The 13,520-nt window shown below is 40.4% G+C and overlaps 1 protein-coding gene across 2 annotated transcripts in view; it reads right to left on the bottom strand.

Moving 5' to 3' along the window:
* Positions 1-3,585: 3,585 nt before the first annotated feature.
* Positions 3,586-13,520, bottom strand: part of ST8SIA6 (ST8 alpha-N-acetyl-neuraminide alpha-2,8-sialyltransferase 6) — a 115,820-nt gene continuing 105,885 nt past the window's right edge. For both annotated transcript variants that reach the window (XM_063450778.1, XM_063450779.1), the window contains exons 6-8: positions 8,668-8,780; positions 6,377-6,469; positions 3,586-4,837 (exon numbers count right to left, since the gene is read on the bottom strand). In XM_063450778.1, the coding sequence (XP_063306848.1) occupies positions 4,369-4,837; positions 6,377-6,469; positions 8,668-8,780 (675 nt within the window). In that variant the 3' untranslated portion in view covers positions 3,586-4,368. The remainder of the gene's footprint in view (positions 4,838-6,376; positions 6,470-8,667; positions 8,781-13,520) is intronic.

The raw sequence follows: 13,520 nt of genomic DNA, 5'->3' as shown, positions 1-13,520 counted from the left end.
TTAGGGCTACAACATCAGTCTGCTTTTTTTTTTCCCTGTGTAATCTAATTGCAGTTGCCTGCCTGCCAGCGTGTGTGCAAGGCTCACAGCGTATTCTGTGCCGACTTGCCCAGTGACACCAATCATATCATATGTGTCACAATAGCTTGCATTTAAAAAAAACAAACTTTTTTGACTGTAATATAATAGCAGTCAGTTTCCTTCACATGTGTGCGTTTCAGGGCCTGCCAGGGCACAGTGTCACACCAGTGCAACTCATATCTGGTGTAACAGTAGTGTACATTTAAAAAAAAAATACAGGGGGCTTGTTGTCACCTTTCAGGGACCCTTGGTGTTGTACGTGGCTGGGTGGAGGAAGAGACCTTCAATGACATCAGTGAGGACAAGGAACGGGACATGGCTAGCTTGGTATCCAACCCAGCCATGTTTACTCTGTATATAGAGGGAGCCATGTTACTATCTGAGGTGGTTAACTATGATTGGCCCTGGCATGTTTGTTAGTCTGGCCTGCATGGTTGTCTGGCATGAATAAAAGTAGCATGTTTCAACTATATTAGTAGTTAGACTAGTTTGCACTAAAACATGTGCAAATGGGGAGTTTGCGTTTGTGCAAATGGTCTGTTTGCCGTTGTTTGCGGTGCGTTAAACGGGGAGTTTGGTCTGTCACTGTGAAGCGGGTGTAACCCTTACACTACCTGATCGATACAACATCATACCTGATGTTTTAAAGCACATTATTCCAAACAATTTAGGAATGTTAGGTGATCTATGCCCTTTATGGATTAAAACCAGACTCTGCATCAACTATGTAATTTTCCATGGGAGTTTTGCCATGGATCCCCCTCCGGCATGCCACAGTCCAGGTGTTAGTCCCCTTGAAACAACTTTTCCATCACTATTGTGGCCAGAAAGAGTCCCTGTGGGTTTTAAAATTCGCCTGCCTATTGAAGTCTATGGCGGTTCGCCCGGTTTGCCCGTTCGCAAACATTTTGCAGAAGCTCCCGTTCGCCGTTCGCGAACGGAAAATTTTATGTTTGCGACATCACTACTGCCAAACATTGCTTTGGGCTGATGAGCCCATTAGCAACGGTTACTAGTATGGGGCAAGAGCTACTGAATGATTTAGGAGACACTGAAATCAGAATTATGTCGTATTTTGCCATTCTTTCGTGTTGGAGTGGCTTGATGATGTCGCCATTTTGGGACTCGTGTCTCGCTTTTTCCACTGCCGATCGTGTGTTGCTGTGTTCTCGCTGGGTCTGTTGCTGGGCATTGCTTGTTTATGTGTAGAGCTTGAGTAGTTTAACTTGGTCGCTCTCTTTGCCCTATTGGTCGGTGTCAGGCTGCCTCTGCGGTCATTGGGTCTCCCCGAGCGTTTCTTCAGGGTGAAAACCCTGCGACACCAGCCTTTCGGACGCCTGGAGCTTGCGATAGCATTTGCTTTCCGCTGTGCGGTCACCCGATGTGGGCTTGGTAGCTTGCCCTTTGCCTGGGTCTCCAGGTGGGGAGGTTGCATAAGTGCCTCAAGCTTCTCCCAAAAAGAATTGAAAATTGCGGCCAGTCGGAGCTCTGTGTCCGCTGGGATGTGTGAGGCCTCCCAGTCCGCCGCCATCTTGGAGGCATCGTGTGCCGGGTTGCCCCTCTGTGTTGCAGGCTTGGCCTTATGGTAGGACTTCGCGGGGCTGCCCCTGTTGTCCAGGGGGGACCGGGATATCCCCCCCGGTCCACAGGGGGGAGGTAGGAAGCCAGTGTGTCGAGGGGTCCGTGCGCATCTTTGCTGTCGCAGCTTCATGTAGGCCCCAGTGGCTTGTGAGGATTCCCGGGGAGTGTTTGTCTCGTTTTTGGGGTCATTGGATTCCCCCGGCGTTTCCCCTGCCTGCACCGTGCCGTTTTGCAGTTTCTGCTCCGATTTGTGGGGTGTTTGTCCCCAAATCAGTCGCTTGTAGTCGGGAGCTTTTTCGTTGTGCGTCTTTCCCGTTTGGCGGTTAGGCTCCGCCCCCTCAAAATAAATTCTTGATTGATATACTACATAATATGTGTAAGATTTCAGCTTATTTTGAAAGTTACAGGACACAAAATACAAGGACTAAAATAAAATTTCAATGTGAAAGTATTTTAGAAGTTGGTATGTTTGTCTTGTAGGTTTAGTAGCCATCACAGAAAACAAAATTGCCACAGAAAAGTATATATCGGGTGCTCCAGGTCTGTCTTGGATACCGAGGCAGACCAGAGGGGTGTTAACTCAGCGATCGCGGCAGTCTGGGGTTAACTTTAGTAAATGACGGAAATGTTCCATCATGTGTCCTTAACGGTAGGGCAAACATGACAGAAAATTTCCGTCTAGCGTCGCAAAGAGGTTAATATAGTGACTTTATTCATCATGTTTCCATCTGCAAGTTAAAATGTTAGTTTACCATAGGAATACTGTACTTATAAAACAGAGACCTCTAGTGACTGGTTTGGGGTAATTTCAGGGAAAGTGAACAATTTCTGTTTCAGTGCAATACTGACCCCTTTTGAACACTTTATGACACTACTGATAGGGATTTAGACTATTAGTATACATACAAGTTAATACTTAAATTTACGTTCATTCTTAGGAAATTGTAAAAAAAAAAATCCATCCTTTATGTGTATGGATGATGTGATTAGCAACATGTTTTTACACAAACTTTTTAATGATTTTTACTATAAGATTGAATAAAAATTAAATTTTAATTTTGAATGATCCACATTTTTTACTGTTTAGTCAAAATTAAGGGAGTAAATTCCTGCATTTTGTGGACGACTCTTTAAAATGCTAGGGACATTTCTTATTTTCTAAAAAAAACTACACTCAGTAAGTAGTTAGCATGTGACCATTGTCATTTTTCTTTTGAATGACCTCACTACCTGCCCACCTCATCACTGGCCGGAAATATACTGATCACTTTTAGATTGCAACAAGCCCCATGTCAAAATAAAATATTTCACAGTATAATCGAATTTACAAACATAGTGGGTATCATGTAATCAAGTTGTTATGGTGTATGCAAAATTCAAAATAAGAACCAGTGCAAATTGAAGAAAAAAAAGATATTCTTATAAAATCACTCTTTATTCACAATTTGTGCATATTTATAAATCAATTATTAAATTATCAACATATTGCAGAAGTGTCACGGACAAGAAGATGGCAATATTTAAATATGTTTGCACCATTTCTTTTTCTTTTCTTATCATTTTCCTGGTATAATAATGACAGTGAGAATTTGTAAACCTTTGGAAAAGCTCAGTTTATCTCCTTTCAAATATTTTACCTGGAGATATTAAGATAATCTAAATCCCCTAATATTCTATATTAGCTGATTATTATTTAAAATTAGTTTGTATTTGGCATTTGTTTGTAAACGATGACATTTGTTCCTTCTGTTTTCTTTGGTAAATAACGCTTCAATTTAATATTTTTGGATAAACTTTTAAATTTACCTAATCTTTTGAGATTACAATGTGTGGAATACAAATCTATTCTACCTTTAATTTATAAGTCCAAATTTTCCAAGTCTGTTTCAACTCATAGTTTAGTGAATCACCCATCGAGATTAAGTGATTTTTTTTCCCCGATGCTCATCAAACTAAATCAAGGCCAAAGTTCTTTACAAACATGAAAACGTTACATTTGTTTTTTTCGTGAGAATAGTAATACATCTGTCTTATTAAGAATTAATTACATGGTACTTTTTTTAACGTGGTATTTTAAGACCCCTTTTTAGTACATTTCATTTCCCTTTAGATATTATTTTAAACATTTGAACCATGTGATCAAAGTTGTCCAGTTCATTTTAACATAAAAAATTGTAAACATTACTTAAGTGAAATCTAATTTCAAAGTTCCTGAGTTTTCTTATATTTAAATAAACTACACGTTTGTTCTCTTCGTTATAAAGAAAACAAGCACAGGCATACAGTAAAATGATCAATATATGAACATTTTGGTTGGCAATTCAAAGAACATTTGTGTCACACACAAAAGCACAGTAGGAGATCTAAACGATAACAAAACATAAGTTACCCAAATTCCCAAGCATCGTAAGTGCACTGTAAAATATATATTTATATATCCTCTTGCTAGGGTAGGTATAAATTTGTGTCCGTATATGAACAGCTATGAAACAGTTAACAATTCCAGCAGCAATTAAGTTATTAAGTCATATGATTTCCACTGCATTGATGTAAAGATGATGTAGCAGAGTACTGAAGAGGAAAATTAATTAAAGGTCAATTCATTCTTTCAGATTTGCCCCAGACAAACGTTCCATGGAGACAGAACTGGCAAAGTTGAAGTTGACGAGAGTAAAGTTTAAAATGCAGATAGGTGGCCTGTCCTCCTCACCTCTTTTCACACTCACCAACTTGAAGTTTGAGAACCCCTTTGTAATGTAGTTGAAGGACTTGATAAAACTCTTTCGGCATGGCATGAAACCCCGGTTTTGGCAATTGGTTGTCATAATAATGATGACTAATCGGTTTCCCGTCCAGGTTCTTGGAGAAAGGCCAAAATCCGTATAATTTGACATCTTCACAAAGTTCTATGGCTGCACTGGTGATCATGAACCCTGTGGAGAGGCGGTACGCTCTCACCCCTCGACCTCTCCAAAACTGCGCCAGGCTTCTAAGATAGTTGGGGTGAAAAAATATTGCACGCTGTTTAGCTTGGTATTTCTTTAAAACACGATGTACCTCGAAGGAAATTGCAGTATTGCTGCTGTAGGAAAATGCCGGTAAAAGAAGAAACGAATAACCGTAGCTGCTGAGGTTCTTTAGAAAGGCTGTTTTCATCTCATTGAGTTTTCCATATCTGTAACAATAAATCAAAATCAATCAATATGTTTTTATGAGTAAACAAAGATTTACAGCTGAGAGCCTGCTTACCAGAAGCAAAATAAAGCTCAGTATAGATTATATACTATATACTACAATTTAAACACATTTCAAGATAATACAGTAAGGTTGTGTGGTCTACGTGGCTCATGAATTGGGCAAACAATCAATCTCCAGAATTGGCGTATGTGGCACATCTGTAAAAGAGCTGTTCCCACTAGGCACTCACTTTTGTTTTTTTCAGACATTGAGCCAGTGTGCTTCAAAAATACACTATTTAGTTCACATAAATATAATACATGTCTCAATTACATACTTGATTAACAAGCCACGTGGATATTTACAATGTCATTATGTGCTTCTAGTATAGAATGCACATATCTGCAGGTGAGGCTCAGAGACCTTCAGCCATACACAAGCACCTTAATTTGTTCAGTGTTTGATAACCACCTGCTAGTCTCTATGATCTTCCCTGCTATGCCCCCTACAGAAGAGCAAGGAAGATGACCCAAGGTTTATGTATATTGCTGAAATATCCTATCATATACTAAAGGTAGGGATGAGTGTTTCTAATTTTTTTTACATCTACTTCGTTTTAATAAAAATATATATTTCCTTTTAAATCTTGATGAAAGGATTATTATGTTAAAAATCGTTTTGAGGTGACAGTTTTTCTTTAAATGCAATATAATGAAAATAATATTAATATATTATTACATTAATGATGTCCCTAGTCTGCTGGAGAAAAATATTTTTTAAATGTCTACTTTCATTCCCTATTCTTAGTTAAAGTTGGAAACAACAATTGCACATGCTGTGGAGCTCTGTGAGAAGTTACTGTCTATACAACGTGCCTCCATTTTTTCGCTAATGAAATGTGTTGTCCTCTCTGGTTAGTTCAGTTATGGTAACTACTCATTAGAAACCATCATTTAATGTTTCATCTGTCCTTCTGGGCTGTTCTACTGTTACCGAGGTCATGATGCAGAAACAGTTAAGCACTGTTTCAGAAGTTATTGTGACCTGAAGGACTATCCCAGGAATCTGTAGAATTCTACGTAGCAAAAGATGTGTGGAGGAGGCAAAGAGGAGGAGGGGACACTTAGGAGAGAGAACATCTCTTCCTCAAGTGCCCGCTATCCAGTGAATGTGTAACTTGGAGGAGGTAACATGTAATGACCCTACAAGTGACGGGTGTGTTTTAAAATATTTTCAAGAACACATTTACTTTTCTATTAACTGTCTTTACTAGTTTGGATAAAGTTGGCCTGACCTCCTCTTCCTGATTGGTTGATCAGCAATTTACAATTGGGTGCAAAAATAAAATACTGTTGGATTTCCATAGTATAAACATCATGAACAGCAGCCTTGCACAGTTTATCTCAGGATTCTCATATGGTCAATAGGTCAATGACAGATATGATTGTGAAAGAAATGTGAAAACTGCGCATGAACGCTCTATTCATCATTACAGATTGTTATGCCCATCATAAAGCGGACCACAGGAGATACTTACTTCAGAGCTATAATGCTTGGATTAACTGTTACAAGATTTGTTTTATTCCCGACATCAGCAGTAACATTACCCCAAATAGGCGGGAGGTTACATCTGAAAGAAAATAGATGGTACAATTTGTCTTATGAAACCAGGAATGGTGCAGTCAGAAGTGTATATGTAAGCATATTAGAGGCAATGCTGGCAACGCATTATGGGGTATGTAATTCTACAACATCAAAGGGGTCTACCTTTTGATTACCCCTTGTTTTACACTTGCATTAGTTAATGCACTTAAAGCAGAACTATCAATTCGCTGGAAATTTTACTATTAAATAAAACATTTAAAAGTCACCTAAAACCAATATATGGGGGATATAAAATCAGAATATTAAAAATCATGGGAAAGTACCCATTTAAGAATTCCTTCTCAGTTATAATATTTGTGTACCTTACACTCTCATGGAATCTCCTGTATTGTATTTGTTGTTCCGCTCCAAAATTTTAGTGTCTCTATAGGCACCCAAATAACTTAATCATAATGAAGTGTCTGAGTGCCAGGTCCCCCCGTTTTAACCTTGCAGCTGAAAAGACTGTCATTCTGCGAGAATGGCAATATTGTCATAGCAGGGTTAACTTGCCTCAAGTGGCTATCATACTGATATAATGTCATACTGGCAGCCACTAGTGGTGCTGCTGCAAAATAGTGGAATACAACTCTACTGTTTCAATCATATGGCTTCAGAGAGACCATCTGATTGGCACAGCATGGCATTTTGCCGTGCATGTGCATTAGACTCCCAATGCTTTCCTACGGGAAAGGTATGGATTGGCAGAGATCATCGATGATCTCAGTCAAAGAGGCGATGCAGAACTCCTAAGAACAGCACTGCGAGGGGAAAAAGATAAAGTAAACATTTTGGGTTTTTTATTCCTGCAAGTGGGGGGCATGGTCACCTAAATGTAGACTAGGGAACTATAACCCCTTGTGGGGTTGTGTATGTGGGATGCTGCTTGTGATATTGTGTTCCTGTATGTCAATGTGTTGTGTTAGAAAGAATAGTTTGTCTTGTTTTACCTATTGTACATCTCTGCAGAATATGTTCGTGTTATATAAGTGACTGTAATAATTGTGTGTGTTGTGTGTGTGTGTGTGTAAAGAACCCTGTGTGCATGTATGGGAATGCTGCTTGTAATTTGTGTGTGGATGTATATGGTATTGAATGTGTGGGAATGCTGTTTGTAATGTGTGTGTGGCTGTATGTGGTATTGAATGTATGAGGATGCTGTTTGTGGATTGTGTGCATACAGTTAGGCTCCTTGTAGGTTTGAGGGTGTGGATTGGGCTGTTTGCAGTGTAGTATGTGAGTGGAGAGGACTGCTTGTGTCGCAGAGTGTGTGTAGATAGGGGCTGTTGTACGTGTGTGTGAGGAGGATAGGGGCTGCAGTGTGCGTGGGGGTATAGGGGATGTTGTGTGTACAGTGGGGACATAAGGGCTGTAGTGTGTGCATGAATAGATAGGGGCTGTAGTGCGTGCAGGGGAGGGATGGGTACTGTAGTTGCTGCAGGGGGCATACTGGGTGCAGGGAGGGATATGGATTGCAGCTGGTGCAGGGAAGGGATAGGGGCTGAAGTGTGTGCAGGGAAGGGATAGGGGATGTAGTGGGTACAGGGAGGATGGATTACTTAGCGGCTGCAAAGAACACAAGGGCTGTAGGGGTTACAGTGCGGTATAGAGGCTGAGGTGGGTGCATAGAGTGATAATGACTGTAGTTGGTGCAGGAAGGCATTGGGACAGTAGTGAATGCAATGGGGGCAAAGAGGATGAAGTGAGTGCAGGAAGAAATAGGTGCTGTAGAAGGTGCAGAGAGGGATGAATTTGAAGCAGGGAGGATAATGGCTGTAGTGGTTGCAGAAGGGGCATTAGGGCTGTAGCAGGGCATAGGGGCTGTAGTAAGTGCAGGAGGGCATAGGGGCTAATGTGGATGCAAGGGGGCATAGTGGCTGTACTGGATGCAGGGGTGCATGGGGCAGTAGTAGGTGCTGGGGCTATAATGGGGTCCTGTAATAGATGGATGAAGGCATAGGAGCTGTAGTGGGTGCAGGGAGGGATGGAGGCTGTATTGTATGCAGGAAGGCATATGGGCTGAATTGGGAGTAGGGGGGCATAGAGGGTGTGTGTGGTATTATGGCTGTTCAGCTAGACCCTCAGTCCGTGACCAATCTGCCCAAGTGGTCAGTCCGCCCCTGACTGGTAATAGAATGTTTGTCCGCACCTGTTTAAAGCCCACTAGGATAGGTAACCTGTTACCTGAATACAAAATCTGACTGGTCAATTTCTGCTCCACAGCTGCTGTTTGTGAGCATACCACCATTTCCAACCACAGCACATCTCTTGAAGGGGATTCCTGCAAAGGGCTGTGTCTGAGACAAAAAAAAAAATGTTTGAACTTAAAGCGAGCACATAATTTGTGATCATTAGCACATTATGAGACTCATTTGCACCAAGCTCAGGGCACTGTCTGCATTGTGAGCTCTTAGTTGGCCAGCCTGCATGACTGATTGGCAGTCTGCTGTGCATTTACGCAAGGCGGACCTTCCAATTCTTCAGGCAGCCTCTATTCTGGACATGCTGGTTACGTGATTCACATCAGTGGCACAACCTTTTACCCCCATCCACCGACGTGCTGCTTCGCCGGCCACTGCTGTTAGGGGATATAAATTTGCTTGAGAGATGAAAGCGAGATATTATCATAGGGGTGTGTTTTCTTATAGCTGCATCCTGTGAGGTTCCCTCCAGCACCACCTCCACCAGATACATTATTATTATTATTGCCATTTATATAGCGCCAACAGATTCCATAGCACGTTACAATATTATAAGAAGGGGGGAGGGGGGATGTAAAATAGGACAATTACAAGAAAACCTACAGGAATGATAGGTTGAAGCTTACAGAGCTTACAGTCTATAGCTGCTTGGGAGGTATGTGTTTTCTGCCAATATCATTCTGTAATTACTTTCATCATAATTGTCAGCACCAGACCCGATGGGCTCTTAATCCTGCCCTAGTTATATCCACGCTGTTTGTCACCACTGACCTATAATAATTAAAGACGCTAAAATAATTAATAGTGATGCATGGCAAATTCAGTTGAGCTAGAGTGCCTTCATTCAGTTACATTAATATACAGTGCCCTTCACTAATATTGGCATCTCAGGAGGTAGCACAATGTATTGAGCTAAAAGGGTGCCAACAATGGTACCACACATATATTTAACAAAGATTTTTTTAAAATAAACCTGTGTTGTGTTTGATATCCATGAGAACAAAAGGTTAAAGGACCGTTATAGTGCCAGGAAAACAAACTCGTTTTCCTGGCACTAAGTAGTCCTTAAGTCCCCCCCCCACCCTCATGGCCTCCCCTTCAGCCACTTACCTTTATCCAGCACTGGGCTCCCTCGGCGCTGGTGACCTCTCCGACGTTGGCTCCTGAGTGGAGCTGAATGCGCATGCGCGATCATAACCGCGTGCGCAATAAATACGCCCATTGGAAAGCACTCAATGCTTTCCTATGGACGTCAGCTTCTTCTCACTGTGATTTTCACAGTGAGAATCGTGGAAGCGGCCTCTAGTGGCTGTTAGTGAGACAGCCACTAGAGGCTGGATTAACCCTGCAGTGTAAAAATAGCAGTTTCTCTGAAACTACTATGTTTTCAGCTGCAGGGTTAAAACTAGAGGGACCTGGCACATAGACCACTTCATTGAGCTGAAGTGGTCTGGGTGCCTATAGTGGTCCTTTAAACCAGTTGTTCCCAAACTTTAGGTTAATATTTCAGTATTTTTCCAAGGCACCCCAAGTCAAAATTTCTAGGTTGTATATGTGTACAGCACTGCGGCATTTACTGCCGCTGTAGTGTAATGTACAGTGTTGGTGTTTGAAGGGGTGCTTGTTTATAATTATTGTGTTTTAATACAGGGGTGTGTTTGTATGTAATGTTTTTGCGTTTGATTGCAGGTGTGTGTCTGAATGTTCACTTTTAAATGCAGATGAACATTTGTGTGAAGTATTTGTGTTTGAGTGAAGGGGTGTGGTTGTATATTTTTTTTGTTTGTTTGAATCCAGGTGTTTGTAAGTAATATTTGTGTTTGATTGCAAGAGTGTGCTTGTATGTTGTGCTGGTGTTTGACTGCTTGGATGTATGCACATACACTACCACATACATACATACTTACACAGATATTCATGCTCATAAATACACCAACACATACACACAAATTCATATAGACACCGACACATACACACATATAGATACACACTGACATATACACACATGCACCATGACACACACAAACATTGATACATGCCCACACCATAACACAGATACACACACTGACATAAAAACACACACCCTGACACAGATGCACATACACAGAAGCACACTAAAATACATACACACATACATATACTCACACACATACACACTCATATACACACACTCACTCACACTCATACATACTAACATTCATACACACACTCACACACATACAAGTGAATTTTAAAAAATATCTCCAGCCACCCTCCTGTTCCCTCCACCTTACCTTATGTGCCAGGAGGGTGGCTTGGAGGGTGGCTCAGTGTGCCCATATCCCGACACACAGTGTCTTCGATTTGACTAAACCTGGGCATAACTGTTTAGGACTGCACAAAGTATAGGCTGGGTGGAACTACTTTACAATGGTAAGCAACTGGCTGCATGAAAAAGATTAATGTGGGAATGGATGTCGGTTAGTTTTAATGTGGAAAGTTTTTATGGGAAATGCACAGTGTTAAGCACGATTTACAGGATAGAGTTAAATTAATACTTCAAGTACCAAAACCACTACAGCAGACTGGGTCTGCAGTGCCTTGGCACCTCCCCTTCCAATGTAAGCAGCCAAACTATTTTAGAACCTTCCCTCCACTGGGTGCCATTCCCTATCTCCACTAAAACTCTGTGACGTGCTCTTCACTTAGCTAAGCTCGGGGGTGCAGAGCTTACCTGATTGGCTGAGAGTGATCCGCTGACACTGATATTCAGCTAAAATGCTCCCATACAGAGAGCATGAAGACCAAGGGAACAAACATGGTCAAGGTCATTGTGATACATTTCAAGGGGCTTAGGTCTATATTTAATACTATTGTGAATGTTTTCCAGGTAATGTCGTTTTTTTGGATAAACTCTTTTAAATGAATTTTTCAACCTATTAAAATATCAAAGCCTATATTTGTATCTCAAAACTATAACAATCTTACACAATTAAAATACATTTCATAATATTAAATCATTTTAAAAGTTTAGCCATAAAATTTGAAATTATAGAAACATAGAATGTGACGGCAGATAAGAACCATTCGGCCCATCTAGTCTGCCCAATTTTCTAAATACTTTAATTAGTCCCTGGCCTTATCTTATAGTTAGTATAGCCTAATGCCTATCCCACGCATGCTTAAACTCCCTCACTGTGTTAACCTCTACCACTTCAGCTGGAAGGCTATTCCATGCATCCACTACCCTCTCAGTAAAGTAATACTTTCTGATATTATTTTTAAACCTTTGCCATTTCTAGTTTAAGACTATGTCCTCTTGTTGTGGTAGTTTTTCTTCTTTTAAATATAGTCTCCTCCTTTCCTGTGTTGATTCCCTTTATGTATTTAAATGTTTCTATTACATCCCCCTGTCTTGTCTTTCCTCCAAGCTGTACATGTAATCATTTATCTAATTTATACTGGTTTTTGTTTAGTTCTCTAAAAAATCCTGGAACTCCAGCAAAAGATGAATATTAGGATAGAAAGGAGACCAGAGGTATTTAGGCTGAAAATAAGGACTGTCCATTGTAATGAGACACTTGGGAGGTATGCAATGAGTTCCATCAGGGAACCTGAAAGCAAATGACCATTAGCCATGATTTGCAATTCACGTGTCAATTACCCGTAATTGAATGGATGAATCCCGAATCCCAGTACTGGATAATTTGCACTAGAATTATTGAACTAAATAAAATGTATTCATTTGCAAAATAAACAGCAGTACGTAAGTCCTGAAAGAAAATTTCTTCACCCCTCAAAAACGCATATAAACCCACAAAAACAGATTTCTGAATCACACCTTAACTTATTTTCGAAGAGTCTTTAAAATGCCTTTGCCAAGCTTGTCAAAACACTTGATAATCACTGAAATTTCCTCTAACTTGTCATCCTATCGATCTAACCGCCCCCTCTCCAATCAATACAAAATCCTACAGTCACATCATCCGTCTAACTCACAGCAAATGTGCTGACACCGTGAGCACTGTCTCACCAGCTCCGCGTTCAATTTTAAATTGTTATACTTAGTTATAAGTAACAAAATAATAAAAGATCCCTCTATATCCTTCACATTGCTATACTGCCACCATCAGGGCATTGTTGTTATAGCATATTTTATATGTATTTTATTTTGACAATACCGTTATGGAGTATACACTTTCCAGGCCCAAATATATTTATGGGTTTAAATGGTGAGGGTGATTTGGCATCCCATCAAAAGTACAAGGTTGTGAAGGGGATAATATCGTGACTTACTAACACTATTTCTACCAGGGAACCAGAATACTCCTAACTCTGTACTTTTATGGAGAGGGAGTGATGACAGCAACATTATTTGTGCTAGGAGGCTGGGCATGATTATGGTGTTGTTCTTTTGGGGCGTGAGTACTGTCACAAGGATGGGCATTTTGGCTACTTTTTTGGGGCATGTAGGTACCCTATGGTCCATTTTAGGCATTTGTAGCTTAGCAGAAATTCTGTTATTATAGTAATGGCTCTAATACCTGACTCCTACTGAGAACCAGGGACTCTAGCACATCCAATACATAGTTGCATTTTATTTAGGCATTTTTTGATGTCAACAGAAATAGCTCGTAGCCTCCAATACTTTGAAAATCCTTTAGCATACTTCATATTTTCTCTTACTGTTTGCTATATATTTCTATATACTTATATGCATAGATTATATAAATTACAGATTGTGTCTGTTGCCATCATGTACCACTAAGAAAAAATAATCACCCTTTGAAAAACACTCACCCTTGTAGCAGCCTGTTAAAAGAAAACTCCAACCACCACAAAGACTGCAGAACACAG

This window comes from Pelobates fuscus, chromosome 4 (genome assembly GCF_036172605.1).
Source record: "Pelobates fuscus isolate aPelFus1 chromosome 4, aPelFus1.pri, whole genome shotgun sequence".
Taxonomy (NCBI): domain Eukaryota; kingdom Metazoa; phylum Chordata; class Amphibia; order Anura; family Pelobatidae; genus Pelobates; species Pelobates fuscus.
The sequence above is the reverse complement of the archived record's forward strand: the minus strand, read 5'-3'. Positions and strand labels throughout refer to the sequence as shown.